General features: G+C 36.9%; 1 protein-coding gene across 2 annotated transcripts in view; it reads left to right on the plus strand.

Moving 5' to 3' along the window:
• The window catches only part of VAMP7 (vesicle associated membrane protein 7), a 60444-nt gene extending 43739 nt beyond the window's left edge, over positions 1 to 16705 (plus strand). For both annotated transcript variants that reach the window (XM_030305094.2, XM_030305095.2), the window contains exons 6-8: positions 8217 to 8284; positions 10843 to 10935; positions 14821 to 16705. In XM_030305094.2, coding sequence (XP_030160954.1) covers positions 8217 to 8284; positions 10843 to 10935; positions 14821 to 14889 — 230 coding nt within the window. In that variant the 3' untranslated portion in view covers positions 14890 to 16705. The remainder of the gene's footprint in view (positions 1 to 8216; positions 8285 to 10842; positions 10936 to 14820) is intronic.
• Positions 16706 to 17590: the final 885 nt, after the last annotated feature.

The following is a 17590-nucleotide window of genomic DNA, read 5'->3' on the forward strand; positions in this document are numbered from 1 at the left end:
CCCAGAAATAAACCCACAATTATAAGATCAATTAATCGTTGACAAAGGAGACAAGAATATGCAATGGGAAAAAAATAGTCTCTTCAACAAATGGTGTTGGGAACACTGGACAGCAACATGCAAAAGAATGAAACTGGACCTCTTCCTTATATCATACACAAAATTAAATTCAAAATGTATTAAAGACCTAAATGTGAGACCTGAAACTATAAAAATCCTAGAGAAGAGCACCGACAGTATTTTCTCTGACAGTTGTAGCAACATCTTCCAAGATAATGTCCCCTGAGGGAAGGGAAACAAAAGCAAAAATAAACTATTGGGACTTCATCAAAATGAAAAGGTTCTGTACAGTGAAGGAAACTACAAAACTAAAAGAATCTATGAATGGAAGAAGATATTTGCAAGTGATATATCTGATAAAAGGTTTTTTCCAAAATATATAAAGAACTTGTACAACTCAACACTAATTAAACCAAATATTTTAATTAAAAAATGTGCAGAAGACATGAACAGATATTTCTCCAAAGAAGACATTCAGATGGCCAACAGACACCGGAAATGATCTCAACATCACTTGTCATTAGGGAAATGCTAATCAAACCCATGATAAGCTGTTGCCTCACACCTGTCAGAGTGGCTAAAATTAAAAACTCAAGAAACAGGGGCGCCTGGGTGGCTCAGTCGGTTAAGCGTCCGACTTCAGCTCAGGTCACGATCTCACCGTCAGTGAGTTCGAGCCCCGCGTCGGGCTCTGGGCTGATGGCTCAGAGCCTGGAGCCTGCTTCTGATTCTGTGTCTCCCTCTCTCTCTGACCCTCCCCTGTTCATGCTCTGTCTCTCTCTGTCTCAAAAATAAAAATAAACTTAAGAAAAAAAAAATTAAAAAAAAAAAAACTCAAGAAACAAAAAAGTGCTGGAAAGGATGTGGAGAAAAAGGAACCCTCTTGTACTATTGGTGGGAATGCAAAGTGTGCAGCCACTGTAGAAAACCATATGGAAGCTCCTCAGAAAGTTAAAAACAGAGCTGCCTTACTATCCTTAATAGCACTACTGTGTATTTCCCCAAAGAATACAAAGCACTAATTCAGAGGTATATATGCATGCCTATGTTCATAGTAGCCTTATTTACAATAGCCAAACTATGGAAGCAGCCCAAGTGTTCATTAATAGATGAATGGATGGATGAAAATGTTAGACACACACAGGAATATTATTCAGCCATGAAAAATAATGAAATCTTTTTATTTGCAATAACATGGATCAATCTAGAGTATAGTGCTGAGTGAAATATGCTAGTCAGAGAAAGGTAAATACCATGAGTTCAATCATGTATAATTAATGAACAAAACAAATGAACAAAGGGAAAAAAGACAAATCAAAAATCATACTCTTCATTATAGTGAACAGAAGATTAACAGTGGGGGGAGGTAGGTGGGGAGTGGTGTGAAACGGGTAAAGGGGATTAAGAATACACTTATCTTGATGAACACTGAGTAATATATGGAACTATTGAATCACTATATTGTACAACTGAAGCTGATACAACACTGTATGTTATTTGCTGGAATTAAAATGTATTCATTCATTCATTTATGGTGCAAAAGGTGACCCATGGGCAGAAAGAGCTACATTGGGGTTGTGAAGAATGGTTGGTTTTATACTATGGAGTTGGGGGGGTACAGTCAAAGGGGAGGCCTCCAGAGGGACTTTGATATGCTAAAGAGGACTCCTGAGATACCTGAGGCCTTGCTATTGTCCAGCTAAGGTGGTTTTTCCCTCTAGCAAAGCATTAACATTAGGACCATAGGGGGTTCCTGGAGAAATGCTATGCTTGCTTGCCTCAAGTATCTGTCAATGGGCTGCAGGTTATAAGGAAATTTAATTTTACCTGCCATCTCCTTCTTGCCTTTGTTCCTCCTATCACTGTGGAGGGGCGATACTGGGTCATATTATGTCACCCACTGCAGTAAAGCTATAGGGGCATTTTTCATGGGCTCCTATATCCAAAATAAAACCTGTACCCCCTTCACAGGAAACTAATGAGCAAACTAATGTGCCTTCTCATTCCTGTGAACCTGCGAAAGACGTCAAACTTCTCTTATGATGGTTGTACTTTTCTTTTTCATTCTCCTTTCCCCAATTTATACTAATAATTCCTTCTTAAAATGGGCCGTTCAAAAAGATCATCACAGACATTTGGATTACAAACCAGAAAAACCCTTCTGATTCCTGCTGTTTGTTCCAACTCCCATTTGAGGATGCTTCAAGCCTGACATCTAAAAAACTTTTCACTGGCAGCACTGGTAGACCCTGGGTTTGTAATTTGCTCTGTTTTATATATATATATATATATATATATATATATATATATATATATATATATATATAGAAAGTCAGTGAACCATGTTGGTATGTAATATATATACTATATATTAATCTATATTTTTCTTGTTTCTATAAATATGCCTTTTACTAATTACCTGATTGTTTACTAAACAAAACAGTCTATATGATGGCTAAACACCACCTGTCACACAGTTAAGGCCTTAAATGGCTCTCAAAGTAAAATTATTAAATACTGAAATAACTCAAATGCATAAAATTATTTTAATTTAAAAAATAAAGGGGTACCTGGGTAGCTCAGTCAGTTAAGCGTCCAACTCTTGATTTTGGCTTGGGTCATGATCTTACAATTGTGGGATCAAGCCACGCATAAGTCTCCTTGCTGAGCACAGAGCCTGCTTAAGATTATTTCTCTCCCCCTGCCCCTTTCCTCCATTTGTGTGTGCTTTCTCTCTCACTCACTCACTCAAAGGAAGGAAGGAAGGAAGGAAGGAAGGAAGGAAGGAAGGAAGGAAGGAAGGAAGGAAAAGGAAAGGGAAAGGAAGGAAGGAAGGAAAAGGAAAGGGAAAGGAAGGAAGGAAGGAAGGAAGGAAGGAAGGAAGGAAGGAAGGAAAAATAGAGAAGGACCCATATAAATAAAATCAGAAATGAAATGGAAGTAATCACCAACACCAAAGTAATAAAAAGGTTATAATAGACTACTTTGAAAAATTACATGCCAAGAAATTGGGCAACCTAGAAGAAATGGATAACTTTCTAGAGACATACAATATTCCAAAACTGAATTAAGAAGAAAGAGAAAATCTGAAAGAACAATTACTAGTAACAAAATTAAATCAGAATTAAAAACCTACCAAAAATTAAAAGTTCAAGACCAGATGGATTCACAGGGGAATTCCACCAAACATTTAAAGAAGAGTTAGTACCCATTCTCCTCAAACTATTCCAAAAAGTAGAAGAGGAAGGAAATCTTTCAAATATATTCTATGAGGCCAGCATTACCCTGATATCAAAACCAGACAAAGACATCACAGAAAAAGAAAACAGGTCAATATCCCTGATGAACATAGATTCAAAAATCTTCGACAAGATATTAGTAAACCACATCCAGCAATACGTTAAAAGGATCATTAACCACAATCAAGTAGGATTGATTATGGGGATGCGAGGATGGTTACACATTTATAAATCAATCAGTGAAATACACCATATCAACAAAACAAAGGATAAAAGTCATACAGTCATCTCAATAGGTGGGGAAAAAGCATTTGACAAAATTCAATATCCATTCACTATAAAACTTTCAGCAAACTGGTTTTAGAAGGAACATAATTCAATATAATAAAGCCATATGATAAATCCACAGCTGACATCATGGTCAATGGTAAAAATTGCAGTGCTTTTCCTTTAAGATCAGCAATAAGACAAGAATGTCCACTCTCACCACTTTTATTCAACATAGTACTAGAAGTCCTAGCCATAGCAGTCAGACAGTAAAAAGAAATAAGTGGCATCCATATTGGCAAAAGAAGAAGTTGAGCTGTCTCTTTGCAGATGACATGATAGTATACATAGAAAACCCTAAAGACTCCACCAAAATGTACTAGAGGTAATAAATTCAGTAAAATTGCAGGATACAAAAATAATACTCAGAAATCAGTAGTTGTATACTTATAACTAAAGTAGCAGAAGGAGAAATTAAAAAAATTCCACTTGCAGTTGTACCAAAATAAAATAAATAAAATACAGTAAAATACACTACCTAGGAATAAATTTGACCAAGGAGGCAAAAGCCTTGTAATCTGAAAACTAGAAAAAGGTCCATGAAAGAAATTGAAGACAACAAAAGCAAACAGAAAGCTATTATCCCATGCTCATGGATTCGAAGAATTAATATTGTTATAATGTCCATACTAGCCCAAAGCAATCTACAGACTCAATACAATCCCTATCAAAATACCAGTAGTATTTTTCACAGAACTAGAACAACTAAAACTAAAATTTGTATGGAACCACAAAAGACTCCGAATAGACACTCTCTTTAAGAAATGGTGTTGGGGCGCCTGGGTGGCGCAGTCGGTTAAGCGTCCGACTTCAGCCAGGTCACGATCTCACGGTCCGTGAGTTCGAGCCCCGCGTCGGGCTCTGGGCTGATGGCTCAGAGCCTGGAGCCTGTTTCTGATTCTGTGTCTCCCTCTCTCTCTGCCCCTCCCCCGTTCATGCTCTGTCTCTCTCTGTCCCAAAAATAAATAAACGTGGAAAAAAAAAAATTTAAAAAAAAAAAAAAAAGAAATGGTGTTGAGAAAACTGGACAGCTACATACAAAAGAATGAAACTGGACCACTTTCTTTAACCATACATGAAAGTAAACTGAAAATGGGTTAAGGAAATAAATGTGCAACCTGAAACCATAAAAATCCTAGAAGAGAACACTGGAAGTAATTTCTTTGACATTGCCTTAGCAACATTTTTCTAGATAGGTCTGTTGAGGCAAGGGAAACAAGCAAAAATTAACTATTGGGACTGCATCAAAATAAAAAGCTTTTGCATAGTGAAGGAAACCATCAACAAAACAAAAAGGCAATGTACTAAGTTGAAGATATTTGCAGATGACACATCTGATAAGGGTTTAATATCTAAAATATATTTTAAAAACTTGTACAACTCAACGCCCCAAATAACCTGATTAAAAAATGGGCAGAAGACCTGAATAGACATTTTGCCAAAGACAACTAGATGGCGAACAGACCCATGAAAAGATGCTCAACATCACTCCTCATCAGGAAAATGCAAATCAAAACTACAATGAAATATCACATTACATCTGTGAGAATGGCTAGTATCAAAAACACAAGATACAACAAGTACCTGTGAGGATGTGGGAAAAACCCTCATGCAGTGTTTGTGGGTACATAAATTGTTACAGCCTCTGTCCAAACAGTATGGCAGTTCCTCAGAAAATTAAAAATCAAAATACCATATGATACAATAATTGCACCTCAGAGTATTTACCCAAAGAAAATGAAAACATTAATTGGAAAAGATATGTGCATACCTATGTTTATTCCAGAATTATTTACAATAAGGAAGATATAGAAGCAAGCTAAGTGCTCATTGATAGATGAATGGATAAAAATGATGTGGTATGTACATATAATGGAATATTATGCAGCTATAAAAAAGATATCTTGCCATTTGTAACTACATGGATGCAGCTAGAGGGTATTATGCTAAGTTAAATTAAGTCATACTGAGAAAGGCAGATACCATATGATTTCAGTCATGTGTGGAATCTAAACAACAAATGAATATATCAAAAAAGCAGAAATAGCCTCATAAATATAGACAAAAAATTGATGGCTGCAAGAAGGGAGGATGGTGTGAGATGGGCAAAATGGGGAAAGGGGAGTGGGAGATACAGTTATGGGAGTTAACAAGTCATAAGGATGAAAGGTAGAGCATAGGGAATATAGTCAATGATAGTAGTATATGGTGACAGATGGTAGCTACACTTGTAAGCAGAGCATAACAGAAGTTGAATCACTGTTGTGCAGCTGAAACGAATGTAACACTGTGGGTCAACTGTACTCAAATTTAAAAATTATAATTATTCAGTCTATTATAACTGTTCAAATTGTCTGTTTCTTCTTGAGTCTGTTTTGATGGTTTATGTCTTTCTAGGAATTTGCCCATTTTATCTAAGTTATCTAATGCATTGACATACTCTTATTCGTAGCATTCTCTTAGGATCCCTTTCACTTCTGTGAAGTTGATAGTGATTATTTCAGTAATTTGAGTTGTCTCTCCTTGCTTTTTTTTGGTCAGTTTATGCAAAGATTTGTCAATTTTGTTGATCTTTTCCAAAAACCTATTTCTGGTTTCACTGATTTTTCTCTAGTGTTTTTCTCTACTGCGTTTTAAATTTTTCTGTTCTAATTTTTATTTCCTTCCTTCTGTTAGCTTTGGATTTAGTATGCTCTTCCTTTTTCCAATTCATTAAGGTAGAAAGGTTATTAGTATGAAATCTTTTTTTCTTACTCTGCTCAGGCTACTATAAAAACATTACTGTAGACTGTGTGGTTTAAATAACAGAAATTCATTGTTTCACAATTCTGGAGGCTTGAAGTCCAAGATCAAGGTGCCTTCCTAGTCATATTCTACCTAGTCAGATTCTGGTGAGAACTTTCTTCCCAGATTGCAGGTGGCCCCTATCACTATGTCTTAACATGGTAGAAAGTAAGACAGAGTAAGTTCTTTGGTGTCTCTTCTTACAAGTGCACTAATCCTACCATAAGCCCTCATGGCCTCATCTAAACCTAATTATCTCCTAAAGGCCCCTATCTCCAAAGCCATCACATTAGGGGTTAGGGGCTTCAATATATGAATTTGGGGGGATATGATTCAGTACATAACATTTTTCTTCTTTTTAATGTAGATGTTTACTGCTTTAAATTTCCTTCTATGAACTGCTTTTGCTTCACCCCATAAGCTTTCCTTCTGTTACTGATTTTTAAATATCATTCCACTGCTAAGTCCAATAGCTGACACCCCCCCCCCCAGGTAAGTTTCCAACCTCTGCTCTTTTCCCTGTAGATCACAGTTTCCTCTTTTTTTCATATCTCATAATTTTTTGTTGAAAACTGGATGTTTTAGGTAATGTATCATAGCAACTCTGGGTACTGATTCCCATCCTCCAGAGTTTGTTGTTTTGTTGTTTATTTGCTTAGTGACTGGGCTGCACTTTTTTTTTGAACTTGAGTTCTCCTACAGTGTGCAGCCTCTAATGTCATTTCTCAGAGGGAATAGCCTTGAGCATATGCAGTCACCCTGGAATGACACAATCCTCTTCCAGTGTCTCTTTTCCTAATCTCCCTGTCAGGCTGATAGCTGGTCTGCCTCTGTTGCTGTCACACCCAGATGTCAGCCTCCACTAATTGCAGGCTAATTGCTGTATTCTTTGGTAAGAGGTCCCCCAGACATAAATTACTCCAGTGTAATCTAATAGAGCTTCTGCCCTATGTGTGGCAGTAGGTGAAGGAAAGGAACCCAGGCCTATCAGGTGTGCCTTGCTGGAACAGAGCTTTTGCATTATGGAGCTAGGGGTAGCGTGGGATAGGAGGAGAAATGTTAATGACTTGTCCCTTGTGGGGAGAAAGCATAGCCTTTGACTGGGACCTGGAGGGAAAGAGAGCCTCCTGGCCTTACTTGCCAGGACTAGAACTTCTGTGTCAGTGTGCTGAAAGATGGGGCAGGTCATGGCTCAAATGCTGTAGACTCACTGTTTTTACTAAGAATTAGTTAATTTTCTTGTGTATGTTTCTCCCATTTTCTGTATGCCCGTAGGACACTTTAAATGGTGGTGGCTATGGTTTGTTTTCATAATTTTTCAAGTTATAGTTGTTTTGTTGGAGAGAGCATCTGTGGAACTTCTCACACTGAAATTCTGGAAGTGTCCAACTCTCACTCATGTTGAGGGCTCCATTTTTGAAAACTCTCAAATCATACCCTTAATTTAGAGCTTTACAAACTTATAGCCTTTGGATCAAATCCACATAAAGTTTCATTGGAATACCATCATGCCCATTTGTTTACATATTGTCTATGTCTGACAGAGTTGAGTAATTGCAGCAGAGACCATTTGCCCCAGAAAGCCTAAAACATTTAGTATCTGGCCTTTTACAGAAACAAAATCTGCCAATCCCTACTTTAGTTGGTCAGCTTTACTAAAGTCTTTTATTACTTAAAGGTGCTCCTGTAGTAAATGAGTTGTCAAGAGTACCAACTACAATTAAAATCATATTTGTCTTAAAAACAAAAATAGAAGATTTATAATATAAAATGATATTTACTGGGTTTTTTTCCCAACATTTTCAGATTTGGTAGCTCAGCGAGGAGAAAGATTGGAATTATTGATAGATAAAACAGAAAATCTTGTGGATTCGGTAAGTATGGGATATGGTAATGTTTTTTCAGGGTCTAAATAAAGTAGAGAAACTGTGGTTGATGGCTAACATAATAGGGAAATATGTTAAATTTAATAATTTGCGATTTTTTTCCTTTCTAACCTCCATTATGTGATAATGTTGTGACGATGAGGATAATAATGAGGTATAGGTATAGAATAAAAGCCACAACCCATTAGAAGCCAGTAAGAAAATTTTGGTTTGGGGAATATACTCAATATACAGTATGGAAACAGTTTTGTAAAGCTTTAGATTGGTGCCTTTATAATTTAGCTCAGCAGCATATACCAGTTTCTATACATTTTGTGAAACATGAAACAAATATGCAGGCCAGTTGTGATCCAGCATGAATCATGAAAACTGAACAGTTCAGTCTCTTTCTTGCTGACCATGGCAGCTTGAGCCTTCATTGTATCAAGCAAGAGTCATTTGATATTGGGAGGGGCCAATGAGCCCTACTTATGCTACAGTTATATGTGTCTTTGGACTTTCCATCGGGAAAGTGGATGAAGGTTTTGAGGAAAAGATGATAGATATACAGTGAGTAGATGGAGGGCAGAGATCAGTTAAATTTTAGGTCTACACAATTACACATTTAAATATAGAGTAGTTTACACCTTGAAATGGATCAGTAAGTAATCATGTTTATTCTTACTGGCAGCTAGATCGTAGTGGTTAGGAGCACAAGCTCCACAGTCAGGATGCCTGGGATGAATCACATCTTTGCCACTTAGTAGTTTTGTGATCTTAGGCAAATTACTTAACTTCTCTATGCCTCAGTCCTCATCATCTGTAAAATGGAGATGTACCTCATTAAAGCAGGTAATGCATGCAAAATGCCTAACACAGTATCTGGTGCAAAATAAGAGCTATTTCAATGTTTACTGTTATTGTTAGTTTTATAGAGACATCTATTAACAATAGTTCTTAGGAGGATAATAGTTTTATTTCAGTCAAAGCACATGGAAATTGGAGGAAGGGTGGTACCATACAGCAAGTCAGAATACCAGGTTTTTATAATGGCTCACTTTGTCACCCATTGCTATGGGGCAAAGAAGTATCTGATTCCAGATCTGCAGACTAAATTCTTAATCTATGAAGATTGCCCTATATTTAGCTAGAACAGTCTGTGTTTGGCCAGTGTTAGTATAGTTTGTACTTTCCAAATAAGTCTTTAATTTTGTTGGCTGTGTGACCCGGAATAACGAAAGATACTAATTAACTAACAGATGTCTCTCTTTATGGAGGAATAACCTATATAGGATAAAGTGCGGCAAGTGTACCATTCAGTAATCTTTTACACATATATCTATACCTATGTAACCACTGCTTAGGTCAAGATAAAAAACATTTCCAATACCTCAGAAAGCTGCCTCATGCTCCTTCCTATTAATAATCCCCAACAGAAGTAGCCATTTTATGACTTATTTCACTCTAGATGATGTTTTGCTTGTTTTTAAATGTATAGAAATGGATTCATATGTTATATACTGTTTTCTCTCTGGCCTCTTTCACTATTAGGCCTATGAGATTCATCCACATTGTTGCACGTGGTAATAGTTTATTTTATTGTTTTATACTATTCCATTGTATAAATTTACCTACCACAATTTGTTTATCCATGCTCACCTGTTGGGATTCCATTCTAATTCTAGATTCTCTATTTTGTCCCATTGATCTGTTCATTTTTTCAGCCTTTTTTCTTTCTGCATTTCATTTTGGATACTTTGTATTACGTTTCTTTTGTGGTTTGTAATCTGTTATTATTCCCTCCTCATGTATTTTTTGTCTCTACAAGTTTGATTTGGTTCTTTTTTAGATCTTCCACATGTTTCCTTTGCAGATGCATACTTTCCTCTACCTTCTTGAGCATCTGAAGTATATGTATAATTGAAATGTTTCTTCCACTTTTGGTGAACTTGAGCATACAACTTTGTTTGGTATATACCTAGGAGTGGAATTGCTGGGCTATTAGGGAATTTTGTTGTTCGGTTGTTTTAAACTGTTTGTGTCCTGGTGGGAATTATTGAGAAGTCACTCTTGCAGAAGAAAATGGATAATGGATGAAGCAAAGTTCCTTGGGTTTTGGGCCTCATACAAGTAAATACATAACCTTCTTGTGGAAATTGAACAGGTTTTTATGGCTCAAATCCCACAATTATATTAGGCAGAACAGGCAAATGTGTTTGCAAACAACTGACTTAGAGGGAACCTTTCTTACTGGAAAAGCATAAAGAGGAAAAGGCTTTCACACTAGCAGGAAGAACCACTTCTGATGCTTGGCACCATACATATTACTTTGGTGGAGAAGAAAAAGGGGAGAAGCTTTTCCAGTGGGCTCATACTGCTTACTGTATACCTGACAGAGTCCTGCTTCTGAGAACTAGTGATTATGAATGGCTAGTCTCTACCTGTGATGACAGTAATAAATTCTTGATTCAGCATGATTAATGAAAGTAAAATGTTTACAGAAATTACTACAAATCAGTCATGCAGTCAGTGCCAGGGATCAAATAATTCATGTTTTTTTCCCCTAGTCTGTGACCTTCAAAACAACCAGCAGAAATCTTGCACGAGCCATGTGTATGAAGAATCTCAAGCTCACTATCATCATCATCATCGTATCAATCGTAAGTTTTTGGCATTATAGTGTGTTACTTTATTTTTCAAACTTCAAGAAGTTCGAAGCTGGAATTCTTTCTCAGTTGTTAGCACTCTGAAATGAGCTACATATAACTTTCAGTGGTAAGACACATGAGCAAGAAGAGGCTTTGCTATGAATTCACTCCAAAATATTCTACTTACATCTCATCTTGCTATTGAGAATGTTTATATGTAAGGAGTCATGCAAGGCATTCCAAATATTCCTGGATATTTAATGTTTTTGTCACTACTGAAATGGCGTTCTTTTAAAATTACATTTTGTGGGGTGCCTGTGTGGCTCAGTCGGTTGAGCCTCCGACTTCGGCTCAGGTCATGATCTCACGGTTCGTGAGTTCGAGCCCCGTGTTGGGCTCTGTGCTAACAGCCCAGAGCCTGGAGCCTGCTTCAGATTCTGTGTCTCCCTCTCTCTCCTTTTGTATTTAAAAAAATACATTTTGTAATTGACTCCATATTTTCTAATTACATTTCTATTTTCTAGTTGATTGCATGTTCCATTTCTTTATTTCTCTTTTCTCTTTTCTAATCTGTTTTTGTGTCTGGCAACTTTCCATAACTCTTACTAGTTATAGTAGTTGGTCAGTTTATTCTGTATTCTGATTCTTCTGTCAGGAGTCAGCAAACGTTCTGTAAAGTGCCAGGTAGTAAATAGTTTAGGCTTTTTAGGCTGCATGTAGTCTCTGTCACATATCCTTTTTTTTAAAAACAAACCTTTAAAAATATAAAAACCATTCTTAGCTCACAAGCCATGGGCTGTAATGTGCTGGCCCCTGCTATAGGTAAATTATGATACCATCTGTTAATAATTTCAACCTCATCAAATTTATACATGCACATTATATATAATTCTGTGTAATTACATATAGGTATGTATACATATATATATATAATTTAAAGTTACTAGCAATGTGGAATAATTATGGTGTCAGTGGCATCTTTAGTTTCTGGTTTTAATAGGAATGCTTCTAATATTTCATTTTTAAGAGTAATAGGTACTATGAATTCTTGTTAGATTTTTATTTTCAAGTTAAATAATTTTATTTTTGTTTCTAGATTGCCTAAAGTTTTAGTCAGGAATAGGCATTTAATTTTGGGAAATGACATTTCTGTTCCCAATGAATTAATAATATGACTATCTACATTTAATATTAATATAAATAATTACATTAATAAACGTACTTAAAATTATCCTTTCATTTCTGGGATAAAATACTAAGTGGCTATTATGTAGTATTCCTTTAATGCATTATGAGTTCTGTTTCATAATGTTTATTTAGTAGTTCTCTTATCTAGTATTTCTCTTGTCTATAAATATAAATGAGTCTATATGCTGTTCTCCTTTTGTAACCCCTATGTAAAAATAAATTGGACCTCTTTGAACTATCCTAAATGTCTGGTAACCATTTTAATATGCTTAAACTCCTTTTTGCATTGCATTCTGGAAGAATCATTCAGTTCACTCTTCCTGCAAGTTAATTTTCTTTTCAGCTCTCTTCATTCTATGTATTTATTTTTCATAGCCATGCTTTAAATTTCTAAGAACTCTTATTATTCTTAGTATAACCTTTTTTTTTTTCCGTGGAATTGTCCTTGTAACAGATGTACCATCTCCTTGAATTTCTCCGGATATATATTAAGATATGCATCACAGGGAAGTAGCTTATGCTATGGTGGGAACGGCTAGGCAAGTTCAAAATCCTCAGGGCAGGCTGTCAGGAAGGGCAGGCTGGACCTCTGGGGCAGGAACAAAGCTGTAATACACAGGCATAATTTCTTCTTCATCAAGGAAACCTCAGCTCTGCCCTTAAGGACTTCTAACTGGTTGATTTAGGCTAATTCAGATTATGTAGGATAATCTGCTTTACTGAAGAGCAACTGATATATGAGCTTTAATCACATCTACAAAATACAGTAACACCTAGATTTGTGTTTGATTGGGTAACTGTGTATTGTAGCCTAGCAAAATTGACACATAAAACTGACCTTGGAGAAAAGTAGTCATGTTTATCTCTAATGGGTCTATTATTTTTATTTTAAGAGCTATTTGGAATCCTCAGTAAATTTTAAGAGTATAAAGAGGTTCTGAACCAAAAGTTTGAGACTTGCTGCTCTAAGGAGAGTGGGAGGAAGATGCTTTACATTGAAGGTAGTTTGTGGCTGGGCAAAGCAGCCTTTCTCCCTATCCTGTTGCCATTTGCAGAAGCCCAAAGTTAATTCTGAGCAGATTCCTCTGAATCAGCTCCACTTTTCCTTGACCCCCTGTTGAAAGACCTCCAGTTTAGATAGCTGGATCTACCTAACAGAGAAGGGCAGCCATCGATCTGTTGATGTTATACTGGAAATTGTGCCATGGCCTTGAATGTTTCCTTGCTCAGGATACTCAGGTGGCACATTCTAGGCTCCTTAGCTTAGCCTTCTTCCTTCTGCTTGGGTCTGGGAATTTAGATTGATTTATAAAGCTAGATTATTGTTAAATTCAGACTGTATTTATTGATTACTTACTACATGCATAGCACCGCTCTTAATGCAGTATCAGTCTTTCCCAAAAGCTGTTGTCACCTAATATATTGTACTTTAGCTTTAAAAATCCTTATATTTCGTCTGTGGCAAATAGTCAACTTCATGTCAAATTGGAATATCTGTGTGTGTGTGTGTGTGTTGTCTGTGTGTGTGTGTTGTCTGTGTGTGTATGTGTGTGTGTGTGTGTGTGTGTGTGTGTGTGTAGAGTTTAAACTATTCATTAATAGCCAGAATTTGCTATAAACCATCCCCCTCCCTGACATTTATAGAGTAGGCAAAAACACTCTGCTGACTTTTGGAAGTGAGCATGGAATTCATAAATGTATTTTTTTCCAGGCACTGAGTAATGAAATCAGCCACTTAAAGATCTCAAAAAAGTTGAAATTTAAAGAAAGACAAATGACTAAATTAATGCAGTGAACCTAATTTTTAAAATAAATATATCTTTGGAATTTAGTAATGTGAACAAGCATATACCATTAAAAAATCATACTTTAGGGGCGCCTGGGTGGCGCAGTCGGTTAAGCGTCCGACTTCAGCCAGGTCACGATCTCGCGGTCCGTGAGTTCGAGCCCCGCGTCAGGGTCTGGGCTGATGGCTCAGAGCCTGGAGCCTGTTTCCCATTCTGTGTCTCCCTCTCTCTCTGCCCCTCCCCCATTCATGCTCTGTCTCTCTCTGTCCCAAAAATAAATAAAAAACGTTGAAAAAAAAATTAAAAAAAAAAAAATCATACTTTAAAATTACAATACAGTTAAAAAGCTAACACATCTACAATAGGACTAGTGTTTTTACTGTTACTTGTATCGTCAGCTTTCCTTTGATTCGGTAATTGTAATTATATCATTATTCACTAAAAGTTTCATAACATTCTTGTTCATAGATTATATAGATGTAGAATCTCTCCTTATACTTTTAAATATTTCTAATCATCCTAATAATGAAAAGCAATGCATGTGTAAAACCTAAAAATGTGCTTCATAATAAAATCATACTTCAGGAGAATTATGATAATTTGCGATCTTGATAATTAATGATGTTTCATGAGCGTTAACTCATGTAGCTTGATTCTGCCTGGTTCCTAGTGAAGAGAAACAACTCCAGTGCTTTCTCTCCCAATGAAGAAAGTATAGTGGAATTCAAACGTGTGAGAGCTATAATAAAAAGGATCACTTTAATTCCACTTCTACCTTTGAAAATACTTGGTTGGTGTATTATATTATTACACAACTGCTACTGTAATGGAACTAATATCTGTTAATAGGTTTCTGCTTTGCTTTATATTTATGAGCCTATGATAGATTCAAGAAAAAAAATTGCCTTCCCTCTCCCTCTAGGTGTTCATCTATATCATTGTGTCACCTCTCTGTGGTGGATTTACATGGCCAAGTTGTGTGAAGAAATAAAACAAGGAAAAGTTATCATTAACCAAGGATATGAGAGAACAAGGAGTTAAAAGCAATCCATGTGATTCAAGCCTTTGAATACTGACAGATGGTGTCTGCCAGTCTCTTCAACTCTCTTCTATTTCTTTTTTTTAATCTTGTTGTATGCTTCCAGATTTATCTTTGTCCAGTTTATTCCAGTGCACTTCAGATTGAACCATTTATTGCAGCAGTAGCCTTAAAAAGGCTTTTGTTTCTTTAGTTCATTAACTAGAGTCATCTGCTTAGAGAAACATTTTTGTTTGCAATTGCACAAAGCTATCACCAAGGTAGAAACCACCAGTCTTAAACACTGTCTACTAAGACTTTGGATGAACTTTGTTTGTGCACACAACAGTATTCAAGAGAAAGCATTGCTAACATCTCATCCTAATGTCTTTTGCTATTGAAGAGTTTTAGGTGCTTGAAAACAATATAAATGGAGAATTGTTGTTACTTGGGGAATTGTAATTAATTTGTTGGTGCTGCTTGTTTCCAGGAGCCCATGCAGGTAAAGTTTTAAACATTTTCTTTCAGTCATATGGGGAACATTTTGCTAGCCCATTAGAAACACACAGATGTAACCTTGTCCTCCTAGTATTCACTTTCAGGAAGAAAGTTTTAACCATTCACAAACTTTGCAGAGCTTGATATCCTCTCTTTCCCCCATTGCAGTTGATTTGAAAAGATGATGGTTTAAATATTGTTGAAGGTTGTGGTTTTTTATATATTTCTTTCTCTTTGGTGGATAATTAGGGCAATTGTACGGTTAATAGAATGGGTAGTATAGGAGATGGAAAGGCAAACTCTTCTGGCTCACCAGAGAAAAATAAAAGAACCACAGTGGATGTGCTAGTGTTTTAGAGATGTATGAAGAGGAGGTAGTGTGGGTAATTTTTTCCAGTCTGGGAGAAGCCCAAACTGAATATAGTCAACTGCCAACTCTAGGGTTTGGGTTTGACTGCTGTTGAGTACTAGTTTTAGTATCCTTTGTGGATTAATAAATTCTCTAATCTGACTAGTTTTGAAGAATTCTTTTGTGAAACTTGAGAGTAGACATCATGGTGTATAGAAACAATACCAGAAAGTGTAACATCCATTTAACTGCAGTGTGGGAAAACTGGAGTGTGATCATACTGCTTTGGCTACACTGGCATCTGTTAGCTATTATGTAGTTTGGTGTGTATCTGAAAGGACATTTGCTGCCCTAAATCTAATTGCATTTATTTATCAGTAAATGCCAGTAAATGAAAATTATACTACACTTGACTATTTTCCAAATGAAAGAACAATGTAGTCTGTAAAACCTAGCCATCTGTGTAATCCTAGTCACGTGCCTTGAATATATACGTGTCACATAATCTGACTCATGCTACCTGTTCTTCCATCTGCATACACCTTTTCATTCATGCTCTCTGATTCATTTCTTTCACATACACTTTAGGCCCACTGGAACTCTTCGTGATCACACATAGCACAGGTGTTTCTCGGTCTTCTTTATCAACACTAATGCCTTTTAATTACATCAGCATTTCCTACTGGAAAACACATTTCTTCCAGGAGAACATTTGGCATTCCTGAATAATAATTTCCAGATGTCTTTAATCCAAAGAAAAAGACTTAAAAGCTTATTTCCCTTTCTTATACACACCTGAGTAAAACTGATGTGCATGTTTTAGGGATAAATTACTTAACTGTTCATTGGTCTATTTATGTATAAGAATGCTTTTGAAAGCACATATCTTGTTTTAAATGACGCACAAATTGAAGGCATTAATAAAATTTAAGACTACTGCAATGAGCTTTCCTCCTTGAATCTAATTTCGTCTGATGACGTTTTATCATAGTTCACTTGTGCTAAAAATACATTAAGAATTGTGGCCCGGGAGGAGTTAAGATGGCAGAGTAATAGGGGGAGCCTATGCTTGCCTCATCACTTGAGCACAGATAAATATCAAATCATTCTGAATACCCAAGAAATCAATCTGAGGACTTAGAGAACAAACTGCACAACTAGTGGGAGAAAAGAGGCCACACTGAGGAAGGTAGATGTAGAGATGGGATCTGGAGGAGAATAGAATCGTGGGTGCTGCAGAGAAGCAGAACCCCTGATTAGGGAGAGAGGAGAGAAGGAGAGTGAGAGTGCATGTGCAGTGCACAAGGTAAACAATTCCCCAGGGGTGCCTGGGTGGCTCAGTGGGTTAAACATCTGACTCTTGGTTTCGTCTCAGGTCATGATCCCAGGTTATGGGATCAGCCCCATATCAGGCTCCGTGCTGAACATGGAGCCAGCTTGGGATTCTCTCCCTCTCCCTCTGCCCCTCCCTGCCTTGCATGCTCGCTCTCTCCCTCCCTCCCTCCCTCTCTCTCTCTCTCTCTCAAAATAAATAAACTTTTAAAAAATTCCCCAAAATCATTGATGGGGAAAATGAGAGGACCTGATTATCCCAAGTTTTTATAAGCAACAGAGCTCAAAGTCTGAAGTCTTAGAAGTGCACACCATCACCAGGGTGGAGCTTGGTGGGCATAGAGGTGTTCCTGTGGAGGAGGGCAGAGGCCCAAGAATGGACAGCATGGTCTGAGAATCCTCTGGGTGGCACTGGGAGAGACAGTTCCCCTTCTTGGAGTGCATTTAGGAGAGGTGGCACTGTCTCTCCACAGACAGCAGAGTCATTAGGTACCA

This window comes from Lynx canadensis, chromosome X (assembly GCF_007474595.2).
Source record: "Lynx canadensis isolate LIC74 chromosome X, mLynCan4.pri.v2, whole genome shotgun sequence".
NCBI classification, from domain to species: Eukaryota; Metazoa; Chordata; class Mammalia; order Carnivora; family Felidae; genus Lynx; species Lynx canadensis.